General features: G+C 52.1%; 2 protein-coding genes across 12 annotated transcripts in view; one reads left to right on the top strand and one right to left on the bottom strand.

Annotated features, from left to right (window-relative positions):
* The first annotated feature begins 8441 nt into the window (after positions 1 to 8441).
* Positions 8442 to 23142, top strand: part of FGFR1 (fibroblast growth factor receptor 1) — a 50538-nt gene continuing 35837 nt past the window's right edge. For 2 of the 11 annotated variants that reach the window (XM_069573042.1, XM_069573040.1), the window contains exons 1-2: positions 8442 to 9162; positions 17714 to 17892. In XM_069573042.1, coding sequence (XP_069429143.1) covers positions 17802 to 17892 — 91 coding nt within the window. In that variant the 5' untranslated portion in view covers positions 8442 to 9162; positions 17714 to 17801. Of the gene's footprint in view, positions 9163 to 9231; positions 9466 to 17713; positions 17893 to 23142 lie in introns of those variants that run through there. The other 9 variants (XM_069573047.1, XM_069573045.1, XM_069573049.1 and 6 more) reach the window with 5 other exon arrangements.
* Positions 8666 to 10639, bottom strand: LOC138430921 (collagen alpha-1(I) chain-like). Its single transcript, XM_069572944.1, has 3 exons — positions 10579 to 10639; positions 9975 to 10216; positions 8666 to 9526 (listed from the first exon to the last, which is right to left on the bottom strand). Exons 1-3 carry the CDS (start codon positions 10637 to 10639, stop codon positions 8666 to 8668), a joined length of 1164 nt encoding a protein of 387 aa, XP_069429045.1.

Raw genomic sequence — 23142 nt, 5'->3', positions numbered from 1 at the left:
TGAGAGTGGTCACTTAAATGCTGTCCCCGTGGACGTGCGTTGGTGGGATGTGTCTCCATGATTACTGAAGATAAAGTCATAGCATTCAGTGTACCTTTGCTTTTTCCACACATGCCATCATCATATCATCATTACTTTATCATCTTGCTGATCATAAAAATAGTACATGGTCAGGAACAAAAGAAGGTGCCACCTCCTCTGGACAGAGGTAAGGGGAGAAGCGCATAGAAATTTTAGCTGCTGAAACATACACCCAGCACTCAGCCTGATCAACTGTAGAGACCACCCTATAGACAAGCTGCATTCCCAAACTTCAAATGATAGAAAGGTACGTAAACGAGCAAGGTAAGCGTCCTATAACCACATAGCAAAGGAAACCACTAATAACAGTTTAGTTCATAGAACTTTGCTTTGTTTCAAATAATGACATTCAACTAAGAGGGAAAAAACATAGGCATAGGATGAAATTTTTACAGTAGTCCAAAAGGGTAGCCTGAGGGGCCCCTTCCCACCCCTACACCCTAGACGTTCAATTCACCTGTTGTGTGCGTGAGAGTTTCCTTCCAGGTAATCTACAATTAGATAAATACACACACATATAGATATCTGCATATGGGCTTCCCCGGTGGCTCAGAGGTAAAGAATCTGCCTGCAATGCAGGAGACGGTGGTTTGATCCCTGGGTCAGGAAGATTTCCTGGAAGAGGGCATGGCAGCTGACTCCACTTTTCCTGTCTGGAGAATCCCATGGACAGAGGACCCTGATGGGCTACAGTCCATGGGGTTGCAAAGAGTCGGACATGACTGAAACAACTTAGCAGGAGGCAGGCAGACAGGTATCTGCCTGTGTAATGGTGTGTGTGCCCCCATTCTTTTCTTAAACAAAAAAGATTTGTTATATATACAGTCCAAAGCTTCTTGCTCTTTCCCTTCCATATAGATCTATCACATTCCTTTTAATAAATGTACAATTTTGCACTTATAGACCACGATTTATTTCACCAAGTGCCCTATGGATGAGTCTGTTTGGTGTTTTGCAGCCACAGTGTTGCAGTGATTATCATATACATTATACAAACATATCTATATCCATGTATACATACATAGTCTTTTTTATATAAACATATCTATATATTAATAAATATTATATACACAGTCTTTCTACACATATACAAGGACATCTGTATCTTGAATTCCTAAAAGAAGAATTTTGAGGTCAAAGAGTATGTGAGGTATGTACCTTTTAAATATTGATAAATATTATGACATGATCCCCAAGGAGGCTATACGCTCAGCACTCTCACCAACAAGCATTTGGGGGGTCCGTTTTCCCACACCCTCACTGACACCTTCATCTCTCTGTCTTTTAAAATGCATGTTTATCTCTCCTAACCTAACACTGTCTATTTTTAAATTCTTTTCCTCTCTGACCCTGCTTGTCCGATATCACCAAAAGTTCTTAACAACCCAGGAGAAGTCATCTGCAACTCTGTTAGCATATCCTTGGATGGAATCCACTTCAAAGGTGTATCCCAGTCTAACCCTGCATCTTTGATCTTTGTCCCTGGGCAGGGCAGAAGCCTCAGGAACTGGGTTCTCCTGGGGAGTCCTCAGAAGTGCAAATGTCCACTTTTCGGCCACTGCCACCTCTGTCATCTCTCAGCTCCCCAGCACGGTGGTTTGGATGGGCGGCTTTTACTGGGAGAGGGTTTGTAATTTGGGGTCAGAAAGAGGGGATAGTTCAGGGAGCTCTGAAGGAAAGCAGAGGACAAAAGGCCAGCTGGTTTGCCATGAGCATCCTGGAGGGGGTCTGAAACCTAGACCAGGGACCACGGCTGTTAGGATCATGGAGGTTTTATAAGCCTTGTTAGCTTCTCCCTATGTGTTCTTGTTATTTTCTTCTTGTTTCACGCTTAAATCTGTAACAAAAGGGGCTGCTTATCTTGATGGGGTCAGTAAGGAAGGAGGAGATTAGTGGGAAAAAATATATCCTTCACTGCAGATCTTGGACAGAGGATCTGAGGGTGGTGGTAATTGGAGAGTGTCACCACAAAGATACCTGAAAAAAGGCACCCAAAGAGGTGATCCTGGGTTAAAATGGAAGAGCAAGGTTAGCATTTATGGAGCACTTGTTCTGTGCCCAGCACTGAGTTCATCTCTCCAGAGCAAGCCAATTCAGAAGCTTCAGCATCCTGACATGCACGCACTCTCCTGTCTTGCCTTCCTTCATCATCCCACGTGGGCTTGTGAGTTTCACTTTCAAGACTCAGGCATTATGACTTCCCCTGAGCCACCTCCTCCACAAATACTCGGCAGGTGCCCCTGACTCCCCAACAAGACTGTCAGCTCCCGGAGGCTCATCTCCAGGGGTGAGCTCCCCCTCATCTCATTCATTCTTCGGAATCATTGTGCCCAGCACAGTGCCTGACACAGGAGATGTCCCCCTCGCCCCCACCCAGCCCCAATGCTCGGAGGATAAATGCTGCACTCAGGCCAGAGAATCTGAGACCTCCCTTTCCCACTCTCAGTTGGTCGGGAGAGAGTGAAGTGTTATTTACAGAAACACCAAGCCAAACAAGACCCTCCCTTCCCCGATATGCTGAAGCTGTGCTGAGAACAGCCAGGGGTCACCAAATGGCAGCCAGATGGTAACTGACTGCCACTCCCTAACTCCAGGAGCCTGGGGCAAAAGGCTGGGCAGCCCACCTGCTCCCAGGGACCTGTGACCCTCCACCGTGGAGGGAGAAATACAGACGGTTCCCTCCTCCCAAGGCTGCTCCCCTGCAACCAGTCCAGCCCCTGCCGGTACCCCCCCCCAAGTCTGAGGAACCCCCAGAGCTGGCTAGAGCTGCTCTCCAGCCCCTCCTGCCCCACTGGTAGTAGACTTTGCTAGCCTCCCCCTCCACACTCTTCCATAACAGGGAGGTGTCAGCTCTGCAGGGCCACGCCAGCCAGCGGAGGAACGGTCCTCATCGCTGGCGGGAACAGCTGAGCCCTAAAATAACTAGACTCAGATGGAACAGGGGAGCGCTGGGGAGGGGAGGGCCTGCCTTCTCGAGGAAGAGGTCTGAGGACACTGCAGGAGGAGAAGGGCTTTTCTGCAGTGTTCCCAAACAAAGACACCCAATCAGGCTTTGGGGAGAGCTCCGTTTTGCTGGGTTTCATTCAGCACCGCTCACCTCCTCCCATAGACACAGGAGGCAACAGGTCCCCAGCCGGTTATCAGGTCCTCGAGCCAGTGTGGGCCTTTGTCCCCCTCCCCACCCCCCGTAGACATCGAGCTGACAGGGCGAGGGACCTACAGATTCTCTCCGACCCTCCCAGCTCTTTGTTATCTCGGAGGGATGATTATATTTCTGTGTGGAGAGGCAAGGTGCCAGGAGTTCCCAGAGCAGGACTGAGAAGCAGCGTGGCGGTGTGACCCCTTCTCTGCCTGGAGAGGCTGGGGCCGCCCTGGGGAGGCGCTCCCTTCACTGGCCTGGGGCCCGATCCTCCAGTGGAGGGTCCTCCTTTCAGGAAGAGGAAGGGAAGCAGCAGCACCCAAGGGGAGCTGGGCTGGGAGGAAAGAAGCCCCGGGCCTCGCAATGGCTCAGGAGCCCTCCGAGGTCTGTGGACAGCCTGTTCATTCATTCCTTCCCCGGGTTTCCCACCTTTCCTGTGCTGTCTTTGGCTGTTTCCCTGAGATGAGAGAGAATTACCAACTTGACCACTTGCTTTCATTTTGGTTTCTTGCTACACCTGAAGAGACATTTCCTCAACCCCAGGTTGATGCCACTCAACAACAAACAGACAAGCATCAGAACATTGAAACAATATTTGAACATTTTCTGTTGAAATCAAGGACACATTCTTTAGTGTCATCTGTGGGGTTCAAGGTACCTATAAAATGCTTCTAAATCAGAAGGCAAAAAGGCTGGATTTAAAAATGAGTAAATAAATAAAACCCTGTTGGAACCTCCCTGGTGGTCCTGTGGTTAAGACTTCGCTTTCCAAAGAGGGGGTGCGGATTCAATTCCTGTCAGAAAGATAAGACCACATGCCTCAGGGTCAAAAAATAAATAAGACTAGAAAACACCCTGTTTTAGAAGAATCAGAAAGAAGATGTGTGACCTATTCTCTTGCAGTAACAAAGTGTAAAAACAGTGGTTGGATGTTAAATGCTGGACTGTCTTGGCTTGTATTTCCTCTCCAACTATATTCACTTGTCTGGTCACCCAAGTTGGTAATCAAGTTCATCAACAGTATAATGAAACACCTCCTGAGAGGAATCCCAAGCTAGGTCAGATGCAAGATGGGAACCAGGCCCTAAGACAGTTTGGGAGCTGGTTAGAAGAAAGAGTAAAAAAGACAACTAACAAAGTAGTGTGTGCTTAGTCACTCAGTCGTGTCTGACTCTTGTGACCCCACAGATTGTAGCCTGCCAGGCTTCTCTGTCCATGGACTTCTCCAGGCAAGAATATTGGAGTGGGTTGCCTTGTCCTCCTCCAGGGGATCTTCCCCACCCAGGAATTGAACCCAGGTCTCCTGCATTGCAGGCAGACTCATTACCTGGTGAGCCACCAGTTTTGTTACGTATCAAATCAGTGGGATATACCAGAAGGTCAATAAGGATCCCAGGGACTCATAAAGCTGAGATTGGCTGGGAAGGCCCCTACTAGGTGGAGGAGTGTGAGTCTGGCCTTCTTACAGGGCTGGAATGAGCAGGATTTAAAGTGAAGGTGGTGGAGGTCTCTGGTGGCACAGTGGATAATAATCAGCCTGCCAGTGCAAGGGACACGTTTTTGATCCCTGCTCTGGGAAGATTCCAACATGCCAAGGAGCAGTAAAGTCCACATGCTACAACTACGAAGCCAGCATGCCTAGAGCCTGTGCTCCGTAGCAAGGGAAACCACAGCAATGAGAAGACCCCACACCACAAGGAAAAGTAGGCCCCGCTCTCCACAACTAGAGAAAGCATGCGCAAAGCAATGAAGATCCAGGGAAGCCAAAAATAAATAGATAAAAATTTATAAAGAAAGAAAATGAAAGAGGCCAATATATGGGCAACTCGTTTTGTTGCTGTTCAGTTGACAAGTCGTGTTCAACTCTTTTCCACCTCATGGACTGCAGCACTCCAGGCTTCCCTGTTCTTCACCATCTCCCAGAGCTTGCTCAAACTCATGTCCATCAAGTCGGTGACGCCATCCAATCATCTCATCCTCTGTTGCCCCCTTCTCCTCCTGCCCTCAATCTTTCCTAGCATCAAGGTCTTTTCCAATGAGTCAGTTCTTTGCATCAGGTGCCCAAAGTACGGGAGCTTCAGCTTCAGCATCAGTCCTTCCAATGAATAGAACCTAATCGGGAGCACAAGGGTTGAAGGGTGGCGAAATAAGCTCACAGAGGGGTAACTTCATAAACGATAACTGGGACTTCCCTGTGGTCCAGTGGTGAAGACTCCACCTTCCAACCCAGGAGCTGCTGGTTCCATTCTGGGTTGGAGAACTACCATCCCACAATCTACATGGTACAGAACAACAAATGGTGCTGGAAAACTTGAATACCTCTATACAAAAAACACAGCAACAACTGACCATGCCTTGCACAATTTACAGAAATCAACTCAAAATGGTTCATGGGCCTAAATGTAAAATCTAAAATGAATAATAAAAAAATTGATGACTGAAGTTCATTTATTCCACAAATATGTGAGTTCTTGCTTTGTATTTAATGTTTTTTCATTCATTTGTAAATATTTATTTATTTACTTGTCAGTCAGTCCATAAACATGTACTGAGCTCCTACTATGTGAACAACACTATGGTAGTCACTGTTCTTTTACCCGCTGGTCCAATAAAAAAACTAACTTGGAGGCAATTTCCTGGCAGCCCAGTGGTAAGGACCTGATGCTTTCACTTCTAGGTTCCATTCCTGGTGGGGGAACTCAGGTCCTACAAGCCACACAGCACAGCCACAAAAGAAAAGAAATAACTTGGAGATACTTTCCTTAAATGTTGGGGCGGGAGGGGGTTGTCTTGTTCAGTTTTTGAGCTTCCACAACCTTGTGGGTTTCAATGAGGTGAGGATGAGGGAACAGGCCCTACCAGTAACTGACACAGCAACTTTATCTATATCAAAAGCAACACTTTGCGTGCGCTGAATTCCATTATTTTAGTTGATTCTGGTGACAACCTTGTGAGGGGGCTCTAGCCAACTGAGGGAAAACACGTAAACAGATCTTCAGTTCAGTTCAGCTCAGTTCAGTCGCTCAGTCATGTCCGACTCTTTGCCACCCCATGAATCGCAGCACGCCAGGCCTCCTCGTCCATCACCAAGTCACGAGTCAGTGATGCCATTCAGCCATCTCATCCTCTGTCATCCCCTTCTCTTCCTGCCCCCAATCCCTCCCAGCATCAGAGTCTTTTCCAATGAGTCAACTCTTCGCATGAGGTGGCCAAAGTATTGGAGTTTCAGCTTTAGCATCATTCCTTCCAATTTCTTTCAAATGCATGACTTGTCCAAAATCAAATAGTTCTTAAGTAGCAGGCCGGAAAGAAGGTATCTATCATATCTAGGGTGGCATACTTCTCACCTGCCAGTGGTCCCCTACCTGATACCATGGGAGCGGCAGAAAAACATAAGCTCTTTGCTCCTTCCTGGGACAGCCTGATCTCTCAAGTCTGAGCAGGTCCATGAATTTATATTTTTCAGAAGTTTTGGGAAGGATTTGAGTGAACTCCAGGAGTTGGTGATGGACAGGAAGGCCTGGCGTGTTGCGATTCATGGGGTCGCAAAGAGTCAGACACGACTGAGAGACTGAACTGAACTGATCTGATGTCCATTTGGATCAGGGAACCACTAGATTATACCAGCCTGCAGAAAGACCCAGGGAAAAGGGCATTTTAGCTACTTTCCCTCGAGTTCCTTCGAGTACTGGAGTGTGTGCTGGGTAGGCTTTGATCAATTTCCAAATCAACACCTCTCAGCTCCTCTCACTGTTTGCTTCTGAAACATTCACTGCAGACAGAAGACTTCCGGAGGCGGAGAATGGTGCTGCAGAACTGACAAGACTCAGCACCCCTGGACCACAAAACCTAGGCCATATGTTTGGGAAAGTGAGATGGAACCAAAGCTTCTGAGGAGCCATCAAACTTCTCATGAATAAAAGCAGTTTGACTTTGCTCAGTAACTCTGCGGCAGGCCCTTATTTAATCCTCAACTGTATATGGAAAGTGCTATTGTTCCCCTTTTTGTTGTTCAGTGGCTAAGTCATCTCTGACTCCTTGCAACCCCAAGCACGAGGGGCTTCCCACTCCTTCACTATCTTCCAAAGTTTGCTCAAACTCATGTCCACTGAATCAGTGATGCCATCCAACCATCTCATCCTCTGTCACCACTTTCTCCTCCCGTCTTCAATCTTTCCCAGCATCAGGGTCTTTTCCAAAGAGTCAGCTCTTTGCATCAGGTGGCCAAAGTATTAGAGCTTCAGCATCAGTCCTTCCAATGAATGTTTACGGTTGGTCTCTTGGGCTCCAAAATTACTGCAGATGGTGACTGCAGCCATGAAATCAAAAGATGCTTGCTCCTTGGAAGAAAAGTTATAACCAACCTAGACAGCAAATAAAAGAGCAGAGACATTACTTTGCCAACAAAGATCCATCTAGTCAAAGCTATGGTTTTTCCAGTAGTCATGTATGGATGTGAGAGTTGGACCATGAAGAAAGCTGAGCACCGAAGAGTTGATGCTTTTGAACTGCGGTGTTGGAGAAGACTCTTGAGAGTCCCTTGGACTGCAAGGAGATCCAACCAGTCTATCCTAAAGGAAATCAGTCCTGAATACTCACTGGAAGGACTGATCCTGAAAATGAAGCTCCCATACTTTGGGCATCTGATGCGAAGAACTGAGTCATTGGAAAAGACTTTGATGCTGGCAAAGATTGAAGGCAGAAGAAGGGGACAACAGAGGATGAGATGGTTGGATGGCATCACCAACTCGATGGACATGAGTTTGAGCAAGCTCGGGGAGTTGATGATGGACAGGGAAGCCTGGCGTGCTACAGTCCATGCGGTGGCAAAAAGTCGGACACGGCTGAGCGACTGAACTGAACTGACCTTTAGGATTGACTGGTTTGATCTCTTCGCTATCCTCTTTTACAGATGTGAAAACTGAGATACAGAGCGAGAACATCGTTTCCCCAGGGCACTCGGTCAGAGTCCAAAGTGCTACCGTGTGCAACCTGAGGGCTTCAGGGTCTCATCTCCATCCCTCCAACTGCTCATCCGTCCACAGCCCGAAATTCGTGCGCCCTCCGGGAGGGGCTCAGTTGGAGGGGCGGGCGCGCGTCAAAGGAGGCCAGACAGACTGAGGCAAAGGAGCAGCAGAGCGCCGGGCGACTCAACCCGCTCCCCCCTTCTCGGGGGCCCTCGGCTCAGAACTACAAGGCCCAGCAGGCAGCGGCAGGGGGAGGAGGAGGAGGTGGGACCAGCGTGGGGTGGGAGTGAGAGAAGGAGCCCTCGCGCCTTGCCGGCGCATAGCGCTCGGAGCGCTCCTGCGGGCACTGGCGCGGCGGCCTCGGCTGTGGCTGCGGCGCGACGCGGGAGCCCGAAGTCTGGTCCAGCCGCAGCGCGCGGAGGAGCCCCGGCTGTGCCCAGAGCTGGGCGGCGACGTCCGGACAGCCCCGAGACTCCGCTTAGCGCATTGCGGCGACCTCGCCTTCCCCGGCCGAGAGCGCGCGCCGCAGCTGGAAGAGCGGCGGAGCCCGAGGACTTTTCCCCGGTCCGAGGGGCGCCCCGCCGGGCGCAGGGGACCAGGGCGGCAGTCGGGCACGCCGCGGCGCCGGGGCCCCCGCCAGGCGATGGAGCCCGGGCTGCCAGAAGCTTGAGGGCCGCCGCCCGGTGCTGGAGAGGGGGGGCCCACAGGGTCTGGAGACCCCGGGCGGCGGACAGGAGCCCTCCCCCCGCCCCGCCTCCGGGGCACCAGCTTCGGCTCCATTGTTCCCGCCCGGGCTGGAGGCGCCGAGCCCCGAGCGCCACCGGCAGTCGAGCGCCGGCCGCGGGGGCTCCTGCGGCCCCGCCAGGACCCGAGCGGAGCCCGGGGGCGGCGGGCCGGAGCCAGGGACGCGGACGCCCGCCCGCCCGCACGAGCCACGGCGGACTCTCCAGAGGCGGAACCGCAGCGCCGAGTGAGGTAAGAGCCGCGGCGCCCCCGGATCCGGGGCGGGCTCCGCGTCCCGGGCGGGCCCCCGGCGCCGGAGCCTCCCGGCCGCGCGCTCTCCCCGCCGCAGCGCAGTCGGGTCCGGCGCCTCCCTCCGCTCGTTACCCGCCCCTCTCCACCCCCGGCTCCCTGCCCAGCTCCCGGCGCCCCCCTTTTGTCTCCCCTCCCTTCCCTCCGCTCGCGTCGCCTTCTGCGCCCCCTCCCCGCGCCCGTCCCGCCGCCCAACTTTTCCGCCAACTCGCGCTGGGGAGCTGGCGAGGCGGCGGCGGCTCCGCGGTGAGTCCGGGGAGGGACAGGGCCCGGGGCCGAGGCGGCGGCGGTCCTGGGTTTCCTGGGCCTGGGGAGGCAGGCGGGGGCGGGCAGCGCGGTGGGGTGTGTGTGTGTGTGTGTGTTGCGTTCCACACCATCTCCTTTTAGTCCACCCATGGGGAGTCTCCGCGATCCAGCAGGTAGCTTTGGGTGGAACGCTAAAAAAAAGAAAAAAGAAAAAACCCGGGGTCCTCCTAAGTCCTTTTCCATCTCCGGGAAAGTCTGGGGTCACTGCCGCAGGCGGGTGGGCGGTTGGGGGCCTGAAGGGGGAAGGAAGTGGAGGGGTCGGTTCGCTTCTCTTCCAGTCGGTTTTAAAGGGGGGTGTCGTCACCAAATGGCTGAAGCTGCTTCAGCGAAGAGCGAGAAAGGAATTCCCTTTTTCGAGAGGCGCTGATCTCCGACTTAGTCCGTCTCTGAAAGGGTCGGAAGTTTGGGGAAGGGGAGGGCGCCCAGCGGGTGAGGTTAAGCCCCATTACGGGGTCTGGGGGAAGGGATTGGTCAGTTCCTATCTGGTTCGAGGAGGTGGGGGAAGGGATGAGGGTTTTGTCCGGTGCGGTTCGCTCGGCACCGGCGCTTGTTGCTTCGCGGGCCCAGAACCCTCTGCCCCCTTCCCGCTCCCCTTTCCCGCTATGTTTGGGGTGAGGAGAAGAGGGGGGCTGGAACCTTCGTTTGCAGAGGAATTTATTGACGTTGTAGATGCGATCATTTAACCCAGATCCTATGGAAGCAGTCAGATGCCTCTGGTTGGGGAGTGGAGGGCTTGGGGAGCGGTGAAACCTGCATCTCTTGTCTGGACCCAGAGGCTTTGGCCCTGTTCAAAGTTTCCGCCGTGTCTCCCCACCACCTCCCCACCACCACTCCCCCCACCCCCCGCCCCATTTTCCAGATGTAGCCGCCGCATCTGGTTCCGTTTCACCCCACCCGGGTACACCGCAGCCGCTTGAACGTCCCTGTTCCTCCCTGCCCCCTCCCCCGGATCGAAACAGGGATCCTATAACTTGTCCTCACCACCTCGCTCTTTACGATTTTTTCTTAAGACTTGGGTACGAGGCGCTGGGACTGGGGGAGAGAAGAAGTTACCCTGGATGCCAGGGTACTTAGGCTGTGCTGGCGCTTTCTGGCTCGTGCGGGAAAGGGGCATCGCCGGCGAGAGGAGGTTTAGGGGATGACAGTATCTCCTCTGATAAGTGGTGGCCTCTTTGGCCACCGGTCTGACCCAGAGCTGGCCCTGACAGAAGTTTCTGGAACCGGAGCATTGCAGCCTCCTCCCTTTTCAGTTAGAGCCGGAGCGGCGGGAGTGTCTGACCCTGTCCGGAGCCCGCCGCCGGGTCTCGGGCCGCCCGGCGGTGGCGTCACGCGTCCCCTTTTCCACCCTCCCTGGAGCAAGCCCGGGGCGCAGCGGCTTGGGCGTGGGAGGGGGGCCCGGGCTGTGGCTCCCTTGGTGTTTTGAAGGAGTTCTTTCTTTGGGCGGCCGCTCCCGGAGGCTAACGTGGGGCGTTTTACCAAGTCCGCGCCGGCCGCAGGTTTGAAAGGGGTTGGCCTGTTGAGGGTTTTTGGTTCTGCCCTTTGAGGCAGGAAAGGGCTTTCTGGTTCCAAAGTTGCGAGAGGGTGGGGAGAGTTGGTCTCTCACCCTCTCCTCTCCAGCCTCTTTCAAATTGAAAACACTTCTCTGGTTTCCTCCTTTGGGCGGTCGTTCGGAGGCTGTAATGAAATCGCACTTTCTCTAGACATGGTAATTAAGGTGACTGTTTCCTCCGCAGATGGCGCTCTATCCTCTGCACCTCCGGCCCTGCGCTTTTTTTGGAAAACAGTCTAAATTATACAACCTTAGCCTTGAGACTGTGGGGCAGAAAGTGGCCATTCCCCATCCTCCCCCACCCCCCACCCCCGAACTATTGGCCCGGGCTCCCCGTTTCCTCCCTGAGGCTTGTTTAAAGGCTAAGTAGCAGGGCCCCTTGGGACGTGCCTCCGTCTGGTTAATTACACCCCCCCCCCCGCCCCCCCGCCCCAAGCCTGGGTCATCAGCCTTCCTTCCAGTGACCCAGGGGAAGCCCTTGGTGGTGTTGCTGGGGAAGACCCAGAGACCTTAGGGAGGATGGCCTGCCTCCCTAATGACTTGTTTACGTATTCTACCCCCTCCCCGCCCCCGCCCCCAAATGGCTGGGAAGACCTCCAGGGCTGCTGCCGTGGACCGCCCCCCCCCCCGCCACCCCCACCCCCCACCCCGAGGAATGCCAGGTGTTTGGGGACTGGGAAGCTGCCGGGGTCTCGGCTCCAGCCTGCGATGGTTGCATACTGAATCGGGTGAGGAGCTCGTTGAAATATCTGTTGCATTTATTCTTAGTCATAGCGGAGCGTCAGCTTTTTAATCAGGGTCATCCGGGTGAAGAGCCGCTTGGACAGTGTGCACGCCGCGCGCTGTCTGCTCTGACGGTGCCCGTAGAAATGCGCGTTGGGGAGGCATTTTCACGAATGGGATTTGGGCCAGAGTGGGCACTGTTTTCTTTGGCTCCCAAGTAGAGAGCCTTGGGTACTTACTTCTTTTCCTTGGCTCCTGGCCATGGAGGATGTGAGAAAGTTCCGTTAGGCACCCTTAGAATAGCAAGTGAAGCCAAAAGCAGGAGAAGACACAGAGAAGGAGCCTGGAAGGTGCTATGGCCCCACCCCTCCTGGGGGAGAGGATCAGAACATCTCCAGATTTAGGTCTGGTCCAGCTTTGTTCCTGTGGACTCCAGTGGCCAGGAGGATGGAGTTGAGAATGGAGGAGGACGCCTCCAGCCACGGAGACCAGGCTGGACTGCTCTGGCTTTTAGTTGTCTGCTCTTTGTTTGTTTGGGGGTGTTTGGGGAGTGCTTTTTGTTTGTTTGGGCCTGGAAAAAAAAAAAAAAACGAGTCCTAAAAGAAGAGATTTGCTCCTGTGAGCTTGGGCCTTTAGTGGCCTCTGAACACTTTCTTCAGGCCTCCATTTTTTAATCTCTCTCATCAAAATGGCCGTGGTTAAGAGCTTCCTAGGAAGGTTTCAGCCTGTTGCTGCAGGAGGAGAAGGACAGAGTAAGTGACTCAAACATCTTACTCTGAAACGGCCTCACCTCACTGGAGAGGAGTTTTAATTTCCTCTTGGGAAACAGGTCTCGCATTTGGCTTCCCAGGAGCTTTGTAAAAGGTCTGAGTCAACCCCAGGACTTGTTGGGAGTCCAGATGCAGAGCTTCAGAAAAGATTCTGGGGTTTCCAGAGAGGATTAAAAAGTGGACCTGGACTAAGACTTGCTTTTCTCCCCAAGGCTGCATCTTCCTGAGAGAAATTCCCTGCTCATCACCATTCCACTTGCAATTACAAGGAGCCACGTTCAGGCTCCAAGAAAACAGCCCCCACCTGGGTGAACACCTCCAAGCGTATGGTGGTCCACAAGCCATCCTGTCTTCAGTGGCAAGGCTTCCTAGATTATAGTGGGACAGTTAGAGTTTCTCTTCTTATTACTCATTTCTTACATACCTCACTCCCAGGGACATCTGGGTACTTTTTTTTTTTTTTTTTACAAGGACTCAAAGCTTTTAAATGAGCATTTCTGTTGGACCCAGTCACATTTTGCAAGCCGAGCTGCGGATGTGTTGTCTGATGTTTGTGGAGTATTTGCCCTGCCACTCTCTGCCCGGAGTAGGGAATGCTCACTTTGGGGAAAAGCAACCATTTCTGTTAAAAAGTCTTATTCCCAACTAAAGGGATTAAAGTTTTGGCATTACTTCCTCAAGTCTGAGGAATCAAGATGTTTAGAAAATGTCCGGGTTGGTATGCTTTGAAATTGAGTTTGGCTGGCTAACAGGGAGTGCCTGACGATTTTCTCTGGCGTTGTCAACCTCTTCTCTGCAAGCGCAGCTCTGTCAGTTTCTTTCCAGTTGGCCCTTCTTTGTTTCATTCATTTATTCATCCAGTTACCAAATGCAGCAGCATCCGCTGTGTAGATGTCAGGTGCTAAGGGTATTAGCAAGGAGTAAACCAATGCAGACCCTCCTCTATAGGAGCTTGCCACCCTATGGTGGACGTTTTTGGAAATTCAGAGGATCCTCAAAAGGCCCAAAAAGACTTGTGGAAGACGTGGCAGTTTGAGGCGGGGCTCCGAGAATCAGAGAGGAATGAGAGACCGTGGCCTGCCAAGGATAGAGGAAGGGCAAAGAAGCGCTTGGCAGGCTGTGGAGGTTACCCAGAGCTGTCCTGTCCTCTGTAGTGTAATACAGGCTGCGTGGGATCTCAGAGTTTTCTAGTGGCCACGTTTGAAAAGGGAACAGGTGGAATACATTTTCATTAATTCACCTGGATCTCAAAAATATATCTGATTTAGCCCAGTATATGTGAAGCATTATCATTTGAACATGTAATCAGTATTTTTAAAAAATCATTGAGAGACTGTACATTCTAGTATGTACTTTTGATTTCCAACACATTCCGACTTGCACTGGCCACGTTTCAAGGGTTCCATAGCCACGAGGGGCCACACGGAACGGGACCCCGAGGTCTAGAGTGTGGGGTTTGGAAAGACTGGAGAGGGAGAAATGGTTTTGCAAAGGCAGGAAGTTCATGTCGTCCGGTTGCCAATTACCAAAGTCCCCTGAGAGTGCTATCAAGGAGTGACTCAAAGCACAATGTTTATAGATAATTCCTTACATTTGATTAGTGTTTTCAAGAGGAGAGAGCAAGTCCTTTCACCCACGCTGCGGGTTTAAGGCTCGTCACCCCCTGTGGTGTAGGCAAGGCAACTATAATATTTCAGCTCCCTCTGACGACAAGTGGGAAAACCGAGATGTTATGTGTCCTCTCCCTGCCCCTCCTCCTTCTTTTTCCCCCTCCTCGCCCCCCAGTGAGGACCTCTGCACCCAGAGCCAGAGCTGGGCTGCCAGTCCCAGGAGATGAAACTGCTGGAGAGAGGCTGATGGGGCCAGCTGCTGTGTGCACCTGCGGGGCTACAGGTCACATCTGTCAAGCAGTGGAGGAAGGAGACTGTCCCTAAGGGACTTAAAGAATTCCTTAATTAGTAGCATGGGAAGAAGGTGAGGTGAAGGGGGACGGGACAGTCCCCAGGGTTCCAGACAGCGTGTGGACTAGTGGTTTGTGTCGCTGTGTTTTCCGTAGTGGGATGTGTACCCAACTTACCTTCTGGTTCCAGAAGTGGTTGCCCAGGGAGCTGGGTTTTCTGAACATCTTTTGTTTTACAGACTGGGGACTCAGTACCCAGAGGGGGAGGAACGGAAGAGACTTTTGCAGGGAAGCTGCCAGATTAGTTTGAAATGTGTTGATCACAGAGCCGAAAGAGGGCGGCCAGCAGCCAGACCCCACCTGTGAGGAGGTGGGCAGGCTCTTGGGGGTTGGCGGGGGGGGGGGGGGGGTGCAGGCAGAGTGACCTGCCTCCCTGCTACCTTTGAAAACCAGCTTTATCATCTCAAGATGATACCACCCTTTCTCCTTGGATACTAAAAATTCGTTCCTGACTCTGGCTGTTCCTAGGGGACTTACTTAGGTTCTTAGTCAGGTGTACCTTTCTTGGTGACTGCGCTGCATGCATTTGGTGTATCTTGGGGATGTAACGAGATGTGGAAGGTGGTTTCGGCGTATTCTCTGGCCAGCATCACTTCTGTCCCTGGCTGGGGATCAGGCCTGTCCTGTGTCCTAGATGGTACACTCAGGAGCTGCTTCCAAGGGTCTTTCTCTTGAGCCAAGAAACTGAGAATCAAAGTTTCGCTTGTCAAGGAGCAACTAAACTAAGCCCGTGGGCCACTACCGAGCCCACGTGCTGCAACTCCTGGAGTCTGTGCACCCAGAGCTGTGCTCTGCAACAATAGTGGCCACTGCAATGAGAAGCTCACATACTGCACCTAGGGAGTGGCCCCCACTCGCTGCAACTAGAGAAAGCCCGCGTGCAGCAACAGAGACCCAGCACAGCCAAATATAAAGTAAATCAATGAATAAATTGTTGGGGAAAAAAAAAAGAAAACCCTTTCCCATTGCCAGAGTCACCTGGGATCTGTCCTTATCTACATGGTTTCTGTGAGACATGGGAAGTTACCCTCTGGAGAAAATGAGCTTTCATCCAGTTTTGATCATTCCATTTTTTATATATATATTTATTTGTATTTATTTTTTTGGCTGTGCCAGGTCTTAGTTGCAGCATGCAGTTCTTTTTTTTTCATCTGTGTCAGATCTTAGCTGTGGCTCGTTGCAGCTCGCAGGCGTCTTTGCTCTTCAGCATGTGGGATCTTAGTTCCCTGACCAGGGATCGAACCCAGGTCCCTTGCGTTGGAAGGCAGATTCTTAACCACTGCACCACCAGGGAAGTCCCCATGCAAATTCTTAATTGCAGCATATGGGATCTAGTTCCCAGACCTGGTATTGAACCCAGGTCCCCTGCATTGGGAGTATGGAGTCTTAGCCATTGGACCACCAGGGAAGTCCCTGTTCATCCCCTCTGGCTTCCGAAAGCCCAGGTGATGGAGACCCCATGCTCTTGCCTCCCCACTGCACCCTGGGCAAGGCACTTAACCTCTTTGAGTCTCAGTTTCCCCATTGCTTAAAGGGCAATAATAATTCCCACCCTCCCTGAAGTTCATAGTGAAGAAGAGCTGAAGTTTTGTAGTTTAAAATCATACCTAGTCCACACTTGGCACGGGTTTTAGGTACAGTAAATGCTTACTCGATTCTGTCTCATCTAGTCCTTTTCCTAAATTCAGAAAAACAGAAATGTTTACTTCTTGTTTGATTTGAAATCATTAAAACATTTCAGGAAAGCCTTGGGAGGGACGCAGGCACTGCCTGCATCTTCCGCGCTGGCAGGCACTTGAGAACGAGGCCAGGAATCCAGGGGTTTTTCTGCCAGCCGGGACTGACTCACCACAAGGGGCCCCGTCTGGCTCCAGGGAGGCCAGGCTGAAGCACCACATGAGGACATGTTCCGGGGAAGTGGATTCTCTGAATAACTCGGATGGTTCCCTGGAGTATTTAGGACAAAAGCCACCTGGAAGACTGAGAGGGTCATCCCCTTACAGCCCAAATGGTGCCCAGAAGGGTTATCACTTAGGAAAGGTTGAGCAGCAAAGACCATTATCCTGAAGACCCTGGAGGACTGTTTTACATGTTGCTGCTCTAGACACGAGAAGGACTTCCTTGGTGGCTCACACAGTAAAGAATCTGCCTGCAATGTGGAAGACCTGAGTTTGATCCCTGGGTCAGGAAGATCCCCTGGAGGAGGAAATGGCAACCCACTCCAGTATTCTTGCCTGGAGAATCCCATGGACAGAGGAGCCTAGCGGGCTACAGTCCATGGGGTCGCAAAGAGTCGGATGCGACTGAGTGACTGACACTTTCAGACAGGAGAAGGATAAAGGGCCGCAGTCCATGCCTTTCACCGGGGTTGGCATGAGCCATCTTTGAGTCAGACCTTGCAAGAAACCTTCTTCTGCACGACTTTTCCCCACGTCTGGATCCATTTCTGCTGGACGACTGCTGACACCTCTCGGTCTCAGAGAGAACTGGGCCCCCCATCTCACAGCTCCCCACTCGGAGGCATTGTTTAAGGAGCTGGTGAGAGTTGTGTTGTCTCCATGAGGGAAAGCTGCTGGAATCCCAGAGGTCCCCGTGATGGGTCCAGTTGTAGAGACAAAAAGAACGCACCCTGGAGGTGGCTTATTTCAGCTTCCTCGCCGTGTAGGTCCAGAGAGGTGCAGCGTCTCACATGGCTCTCAGTTTGGTGACTTATTCCATGATTCCTCATCTCTCTTCACCCCTCACTGAAGGGTTGGTGTGCCCTAGAGGAAGTGAAGACTTATCCTGGGAGAGGTCACATTCGTACCCCCGGGCCCCCTCTGGGAGACTTTTCTGAGGCTGTTCGCTTTCCCAGCACAATGGATCGTGGGGCTCATGCCTTGGGGAGCTTGACAATCTTCCCAATATGGGAAACAGTCCACACTCAGTAAATAGTTGTTGGAGTGAATTAAAGCCCTCCTTGGTCTAATTAAGGCTTCTAACCTCCAATTCAGCGTTGGGGCAGGACAACAATTCCCTTCTTTGTGCCTGAAGGAGTAAGAGATTGCTTCGGGCACCTTCTGGGCAGGGTGGCCGCGTGACAGGTTTCCCTCTTTTTTTTCTCCTTGCGATGTGGGAGACCCCCCACCCCGCCATTCAGACCCTTCTAACTTCGGGTTTTGTTTTTTTTTTTTTCCTTCTCCCCAGAGTCAGCTTGCAAAGGAGGATCAAGCCCACGGCGGAGTCTCCATGGAGGTGTGGAGCTTGGTCACCAACCTCTAACCGCAGAACTGGGATGTGGAGCCGGAAGTGTCTCCTCTTCTGGGCCGTGCTGGTCACAGCCACGCTCTGCACTGCCAAGCCGGCCCCGACCTTGCCGGAGCAAGGTAAGGCGCAGGCAGAGGGCCAGCGCGGGCACACAGCCCTCAGCAGCAGGGTGGGCCAGGCCGGACGTGCTGTGCTCAGCCAGGCAGGCTCCATCCCAGGGGGCCTGCAGGAGAAACCCCTGAGCTGGCTGGGGCCTGCCAGTAAACACAGCCAGCTTCATCAGAGGTTGGGTTGTGAAGGCCAACGACATCCGTCTGCCAGAGATGACATGCTCAGGATGGGTTTGTGCTTTTCTCCTCCTTAAAAAAAAGAGCTTCTGGTTGGAACCCAAGAGCCAGCTCCCTAAGCTGGATGGTGTCTAAAGTGGGAGCTGGGCAGTGCGGTGGGGTGTGGTGACCTGTGAACTTGGATTTAGAACTTGGATGGTCTTCAGAGGATGTGGAGGGATGTAGGAGCTTCATACAGACCTCTGGCTTCTAGAAATCGTTCCCAAGACGTGTCTTTTATGAGGGTTGGCCATCACGGCCACGTGCCTGCTGTTCTGTCTTGACCATGTCTCACAAGCCCTGTTGGGAGGCTTGGTAAGAGGTTTGCTTTGGATAAACTGCTGGAGGGATTTCAAAGAGATTTTGAAGAACACTGCAGGATGTAGGTGCTGGTAGAGACCTGTAGTTTATTGGGAATTCAGAGGGATTTTTAGTAACAGGAAAGACTTGCCCCCACTGCTGATGGCATTTTTCCGGACTTGTGAAAATACCTTGTGGAGATTACAGGTACAGCACACCTGGCAGCTTTTGAAGGTCTTTGAGAACTAATATTTGGGCATTTCTGCTGCCAAGAGGTAGTGTGGCTTATGACTCAGCAGCTGATGACAGAAGCAGAGGAGGTTGGCAGGCACTGGGTGAGGGCTCAGGCATGCGTGTGCCATGGTGACTGCGTGTCAAGGGCCACCAGTCTCACTCACAGGACCTGTGTGAGTGACAGATGAAGAGTGAGCGTGTTTATCCCCTTGTAGGGTGATGGAGAAGGAGGGAGAAGGGTGAAGGGGGCTTTCTAGAAGCTGGAGCAAGCAGGTACCTGTTGCATTCAATGACAGAACTGAAGGCAGGGCCTGACCTGGAACATATTGGAGACCCTGAGTGGGGCAGGGGGGACCGTCCTACCCAGAGGGAGGTCACCATCAGGTAGAGGGTGACAAGTACAAAGGCAGCTAAATTCAAGGTGAACTGTGTTTAGACCACACAGCAGAGTTATGACAAAGTGCAGTGGGAATGCCAGGGAAGCGGGGCGGCAGAGCCTCTGAGAGGGTCCAGAGGGATGGGCAGGGGGTGGGAAGGAAATGCGGGTGTTCCAGGAGGAACAGCATGAGGGGGTGCTGGGGCAGGATGTATAAGGCGTTTGGAGAAGGACTCACCTGGTGCATAGGTAGTTGGAGGACATCATGCCTGGAAAAATTGGACTGAGTTAGTGAATGGAAGCCTTAATGCCCTGCAGAGGAAACTGTACTTAAATGGGTAGATACTGGGAGTCTTAAAAAATCTTGAGCAGAAAGTGACATGATCCAGCTTTCAGATTTTCAAGCATTTGAGTTTGGACGGATGGGAGGAAGAAGTCAGAAGGACCTAGGTTCCAGTCGTGCTCCGCCGCTTAATAGCAGCGTTACGTGCTTTGACAAATGACAAACACATTAAGCCTTAGTTTGCTTATCTTTAGAATGGGGAGAGTGACACAGGATGCAGTGAGATAATCTGCATAAAGCACATGCTGGTAAAGCATGGATTAGTTATGGCTGCTCCCACCACTGTTGCCAGAGAAATGAGTTACTTTTTTTCTTTTTTTGCTGCATTGGGTCTTAGTTGCAGCATGCGGATGCCTTTCTAGTTGTGGCAGGCTTAGTTGCTCCATGGCTTGTGGGATCTGAGTTCCTCAACCCGGGATTGAACCCATGTCCCCTGCATTGAAAGGCAAATTCTTAACCAGTGAACCACCAGGGAAGTCCCCAGAGGCGAGCTACTTTAACAGTTGTTTTTGCATGTCTAGCTGGAAAAAGGGAGTGAACTAGTATGGGGGGTTGTAAAGGAAGGAAAAATAGCAGAGATACTATAGAAATAAAACCTATAGGCTTAAGTAGGTTGGATGTCAACTCTGGGTGACTAGAGACACAGATAGAGAAAGAGAAGCCATATCCAACTCTTTGCAACCCCATGGACTGTAGCCCTCCAGGCTCCTCCATCCCTGGGATTTTCCAGGCAAGAGTAGGGCCACCCTGGAGTGGGAGGCCATTCCCTTCTCCAGGGGATCTTCCCAACCCAGGGATCGAACCCAGGTCTCCAGCACTGTAGGCAGACGCTTTACGGTCTGAGCCACCAGAGAGGCCTCAGAGACAGACAAGGCGAGTGTAAAGGAGGTGGGTCGGGATGGGAGGTTTGTGAGGAGCAGGTAGAAATTGGGGTCAGCCGCAGCAGTGGGCAGCCACGAAGTGGGGTGGGTTAGGTTTGAGGATATGAGTTTACGGTCAACCCCAAAGTTGTTTTTTTTTTTTTCCACTTTCTCTAGCAAACCTTTTGCAGCTCAGGAATGAAGTGTAGAGAAACTGAATAGTAAGCATCTCCAGCCTGGGCTCCTGTAAACAGAAAAGGAATGTCCAAGGGTCCAAGCATACGGAGTGGAGGGCAGGGGGAAAGAGTCCTTGAAGCTTCTGGCTGTGTCCAGACTGGGAGAGGAAGCTGGGGGGAGGGGCTGGAAGTCTTGGTCAGGACGAGGTCCCCGCTCCCCTGAACAGGAGGGAGAGGGTGGGAGGGGGGCCTGTTAGGAGGTGATGTGGCAGTGAAGAAGGAAGGAACAGTGCCATGTTTTAAAAAATCAGCTTAACTGAGGTATCACTCACATTCTGTAAAATGCACTGATCATAAGTGTAGAGCTCGGTGTGTTTTAATAAATACAGTATTATCCCACGTAACTACCCCCTCAGTTAAAAAGCCATGAAATGTTTTCATCCTCTCCAAACCTTGTCTCGTGCCCCCTTTGCAGTCCACTGGACTCGGGCAATGGCAGATCTACTTGGTGTCACTGAAGGTTAGTTTTGCCTACTTTAGAATTTCTCATAATGAAATTATCTGGTGAATGTGTATCCCTTCACTTGGTGGTGGCCATCGGGTTGTTCACACTTCAGGCTGTTATTACTAAAACTGCTGTGAACGTTCGTGTATGTTGTGTTCATGTACTGTGGGCATGAAGTTTTCCCTGGACTGCTCCGGTTTTGATTTTGGCTCCGTTTCTTACCGGCTGTTGCCTGTTGGCTGTCTATCTCCGCCTGTCTGTAATATTTATTGGTAATGAACATCTCCTCCAGAGATCCTTGTGAATATCAGATGTGAATGTCTGCAAAGCTCTCAGAACCCTGGCTGGACATAGTCAATGAACCATACATAGGAGCTGTGGGTACCTTTTCTGGGGAAGCACCACGGGGTAAGGGGCTTGCTTCATGGCCACACTTGGAATGCCTTAGGATGCAGAAGTAGGAAATCCACTCGTCTCGATGGGCATCGGGTCCCTGTTTGGTTGAGTCAGCCCCTCCCCATGATTATCCATCCTGAGCTTGGTGATGTCAGACCACGGCCCCCACTGTCTGAAACCCTAAGGAAAAATCTCTCTCCATGCTTTGTAAACTATAAGGTATCTCATAAATGTAAAGTATTACTGCTGGTTATTGAATGACAATGCCGCTTTTGTCCTCAGAAAAGACTGGACTGTATATAAAAGGTTTGCCCAAAAGTTTAAGACAGACTACCCCAAACCCTGCTCCCACTGACTGAGAGCATTTCCCCTTTAGAGAGAGAGGCTTTGCTGTGAGTGAGTGTGGTGAGTGTGTGTGTGTGTGTGTCTTGAGAGCCCCTCCCCCAGTCTGCAAATGCTCCTCGGGGAGTAGGGAGGGCCTGGAGTTTCTGGCTGTCCTTGGAAAGTTGATTTAATAAGGGTTCCAGGAAAACCAGCCTCCCTCCTTCTCCCCCTCTCCTTTCCCTTTTCTTTAAGGTTTGGGATCTTAAAGAGGCTGAGCTGGTTTCAGACCAGGCTTTGTGGGGGAGTGGTAGGGGGAGACCGAAGTGGGCTCATGGGCCAAGGAGTAAGAATGCCCCTTTAAAAAGATAAGCACTGGCTTGAAAGACACTTTGAGCTTGAAGAGGCTTGTTTCTGTGTATTTTTCTGTCTTTTAGAATAAGACTTGGGGAAGAGCAAGTGGACGAGTCCAAAACCGCTTGCAAGACCACTTGTCACATAGTTGGGGGTGGGGGTCCTGCCCTTTTTTCAAAGCAATAACCTAGGCTAAAACCCCCAGACCCCATGGTGGAGGGTACAACATGAGTCTCAAAATACTTGCCTACATGCTCAGAAACCTGCAACTAATAAACGATTTAATGGCTGGGGTTTTACAGCTCCTCCCACCTACCCAGATTTGAAGGAGTCTGGTGGCCGGTTGAAGGGGGAGAGGTTACCCTTAATGGAAAAGCCGCACGTTTCCATTTCTGGCTGCAAGCCCCCTGGAAGCCAGGCACCACAAAGCGAGGCTTTGTCTTTGTGTGCTGCAGAAACCTGGGCCCGTGGGGGAGGCAGTGAGTGGCACTGGAGACATCACCCCAGCTTCAAGTCCAGTCCCAGGCTCTGGCCGCCCCAGGCAACTCCCCAAGGGCTCCCCCAGCTCGCCTGGGCCCAAAGCGGTATGCATTTCAACCTGGCTGCAGGGGGCAGCCCCAGATCGGTACCAGAGGGCATCTCACTGCTGTCCTCCTACAGGCCGTGGCCCCACTGGCTGCAGCTGATCAGTATGGCCAGAGGACCGGTGTCCGCTGGGCCAGTGTGTCCAGTGGCTATCCCATCCCATCCCCCATATCAGATCGTTTGCAAAAAGAACCTGTTTGCTTCGGATTCACATGGGGTGGTGGGCGTTGAAAGGAAGCTTCTTATCCCCAGTGCTGGAAGGCCGGTGGCATTCCGTGGAGCAGAGGGCAGTGATGCAGGGTGAGCCACTGGCGAACAAGGCTGGAGGATCTCAGGACCTGGGAATCTGTGGGGCGCCGGGCTATCCCTGTTTCCCCAGACAATCTTCTCTGTCCCCCACCCAGGATGGGTGGCTCTTGTAGCCCGAGAAGGGTGCGTGGGCAAGTGTTCTGGAGCAGGGCTTTGCGGAGGGTGGGGGTCGGGAGAGGCTGTGAGGGAGGCGGGGAGGGCTCACGTGTCTGCCTGACCACGCTGGGCAGAGCCACCCCAGGGCCGTGCTCTTGGCTCTGGCTCCTGCATTGCTGCACCATTAG

This window comes from Ovis canadensis, chromosome 26 (assembly GCF_042477335.2).
Source record: "Ovis canadensis isolate MfBH-ARS-UI-01 breed Bighorn chromosome 26, ARS-UI_OviCan_v2, whole genome shotgun sequence".
In the NCBI taxonomy this organism is placed as follows: Eukaryota; Metazoa; Chordata; class Mammalia; order Artiodactyla; family Bovidae; genus Ovis; species Ovis canadensis.
This window is presented reverse-complemented; position numbering and strand designations above follow the sequence as displayed.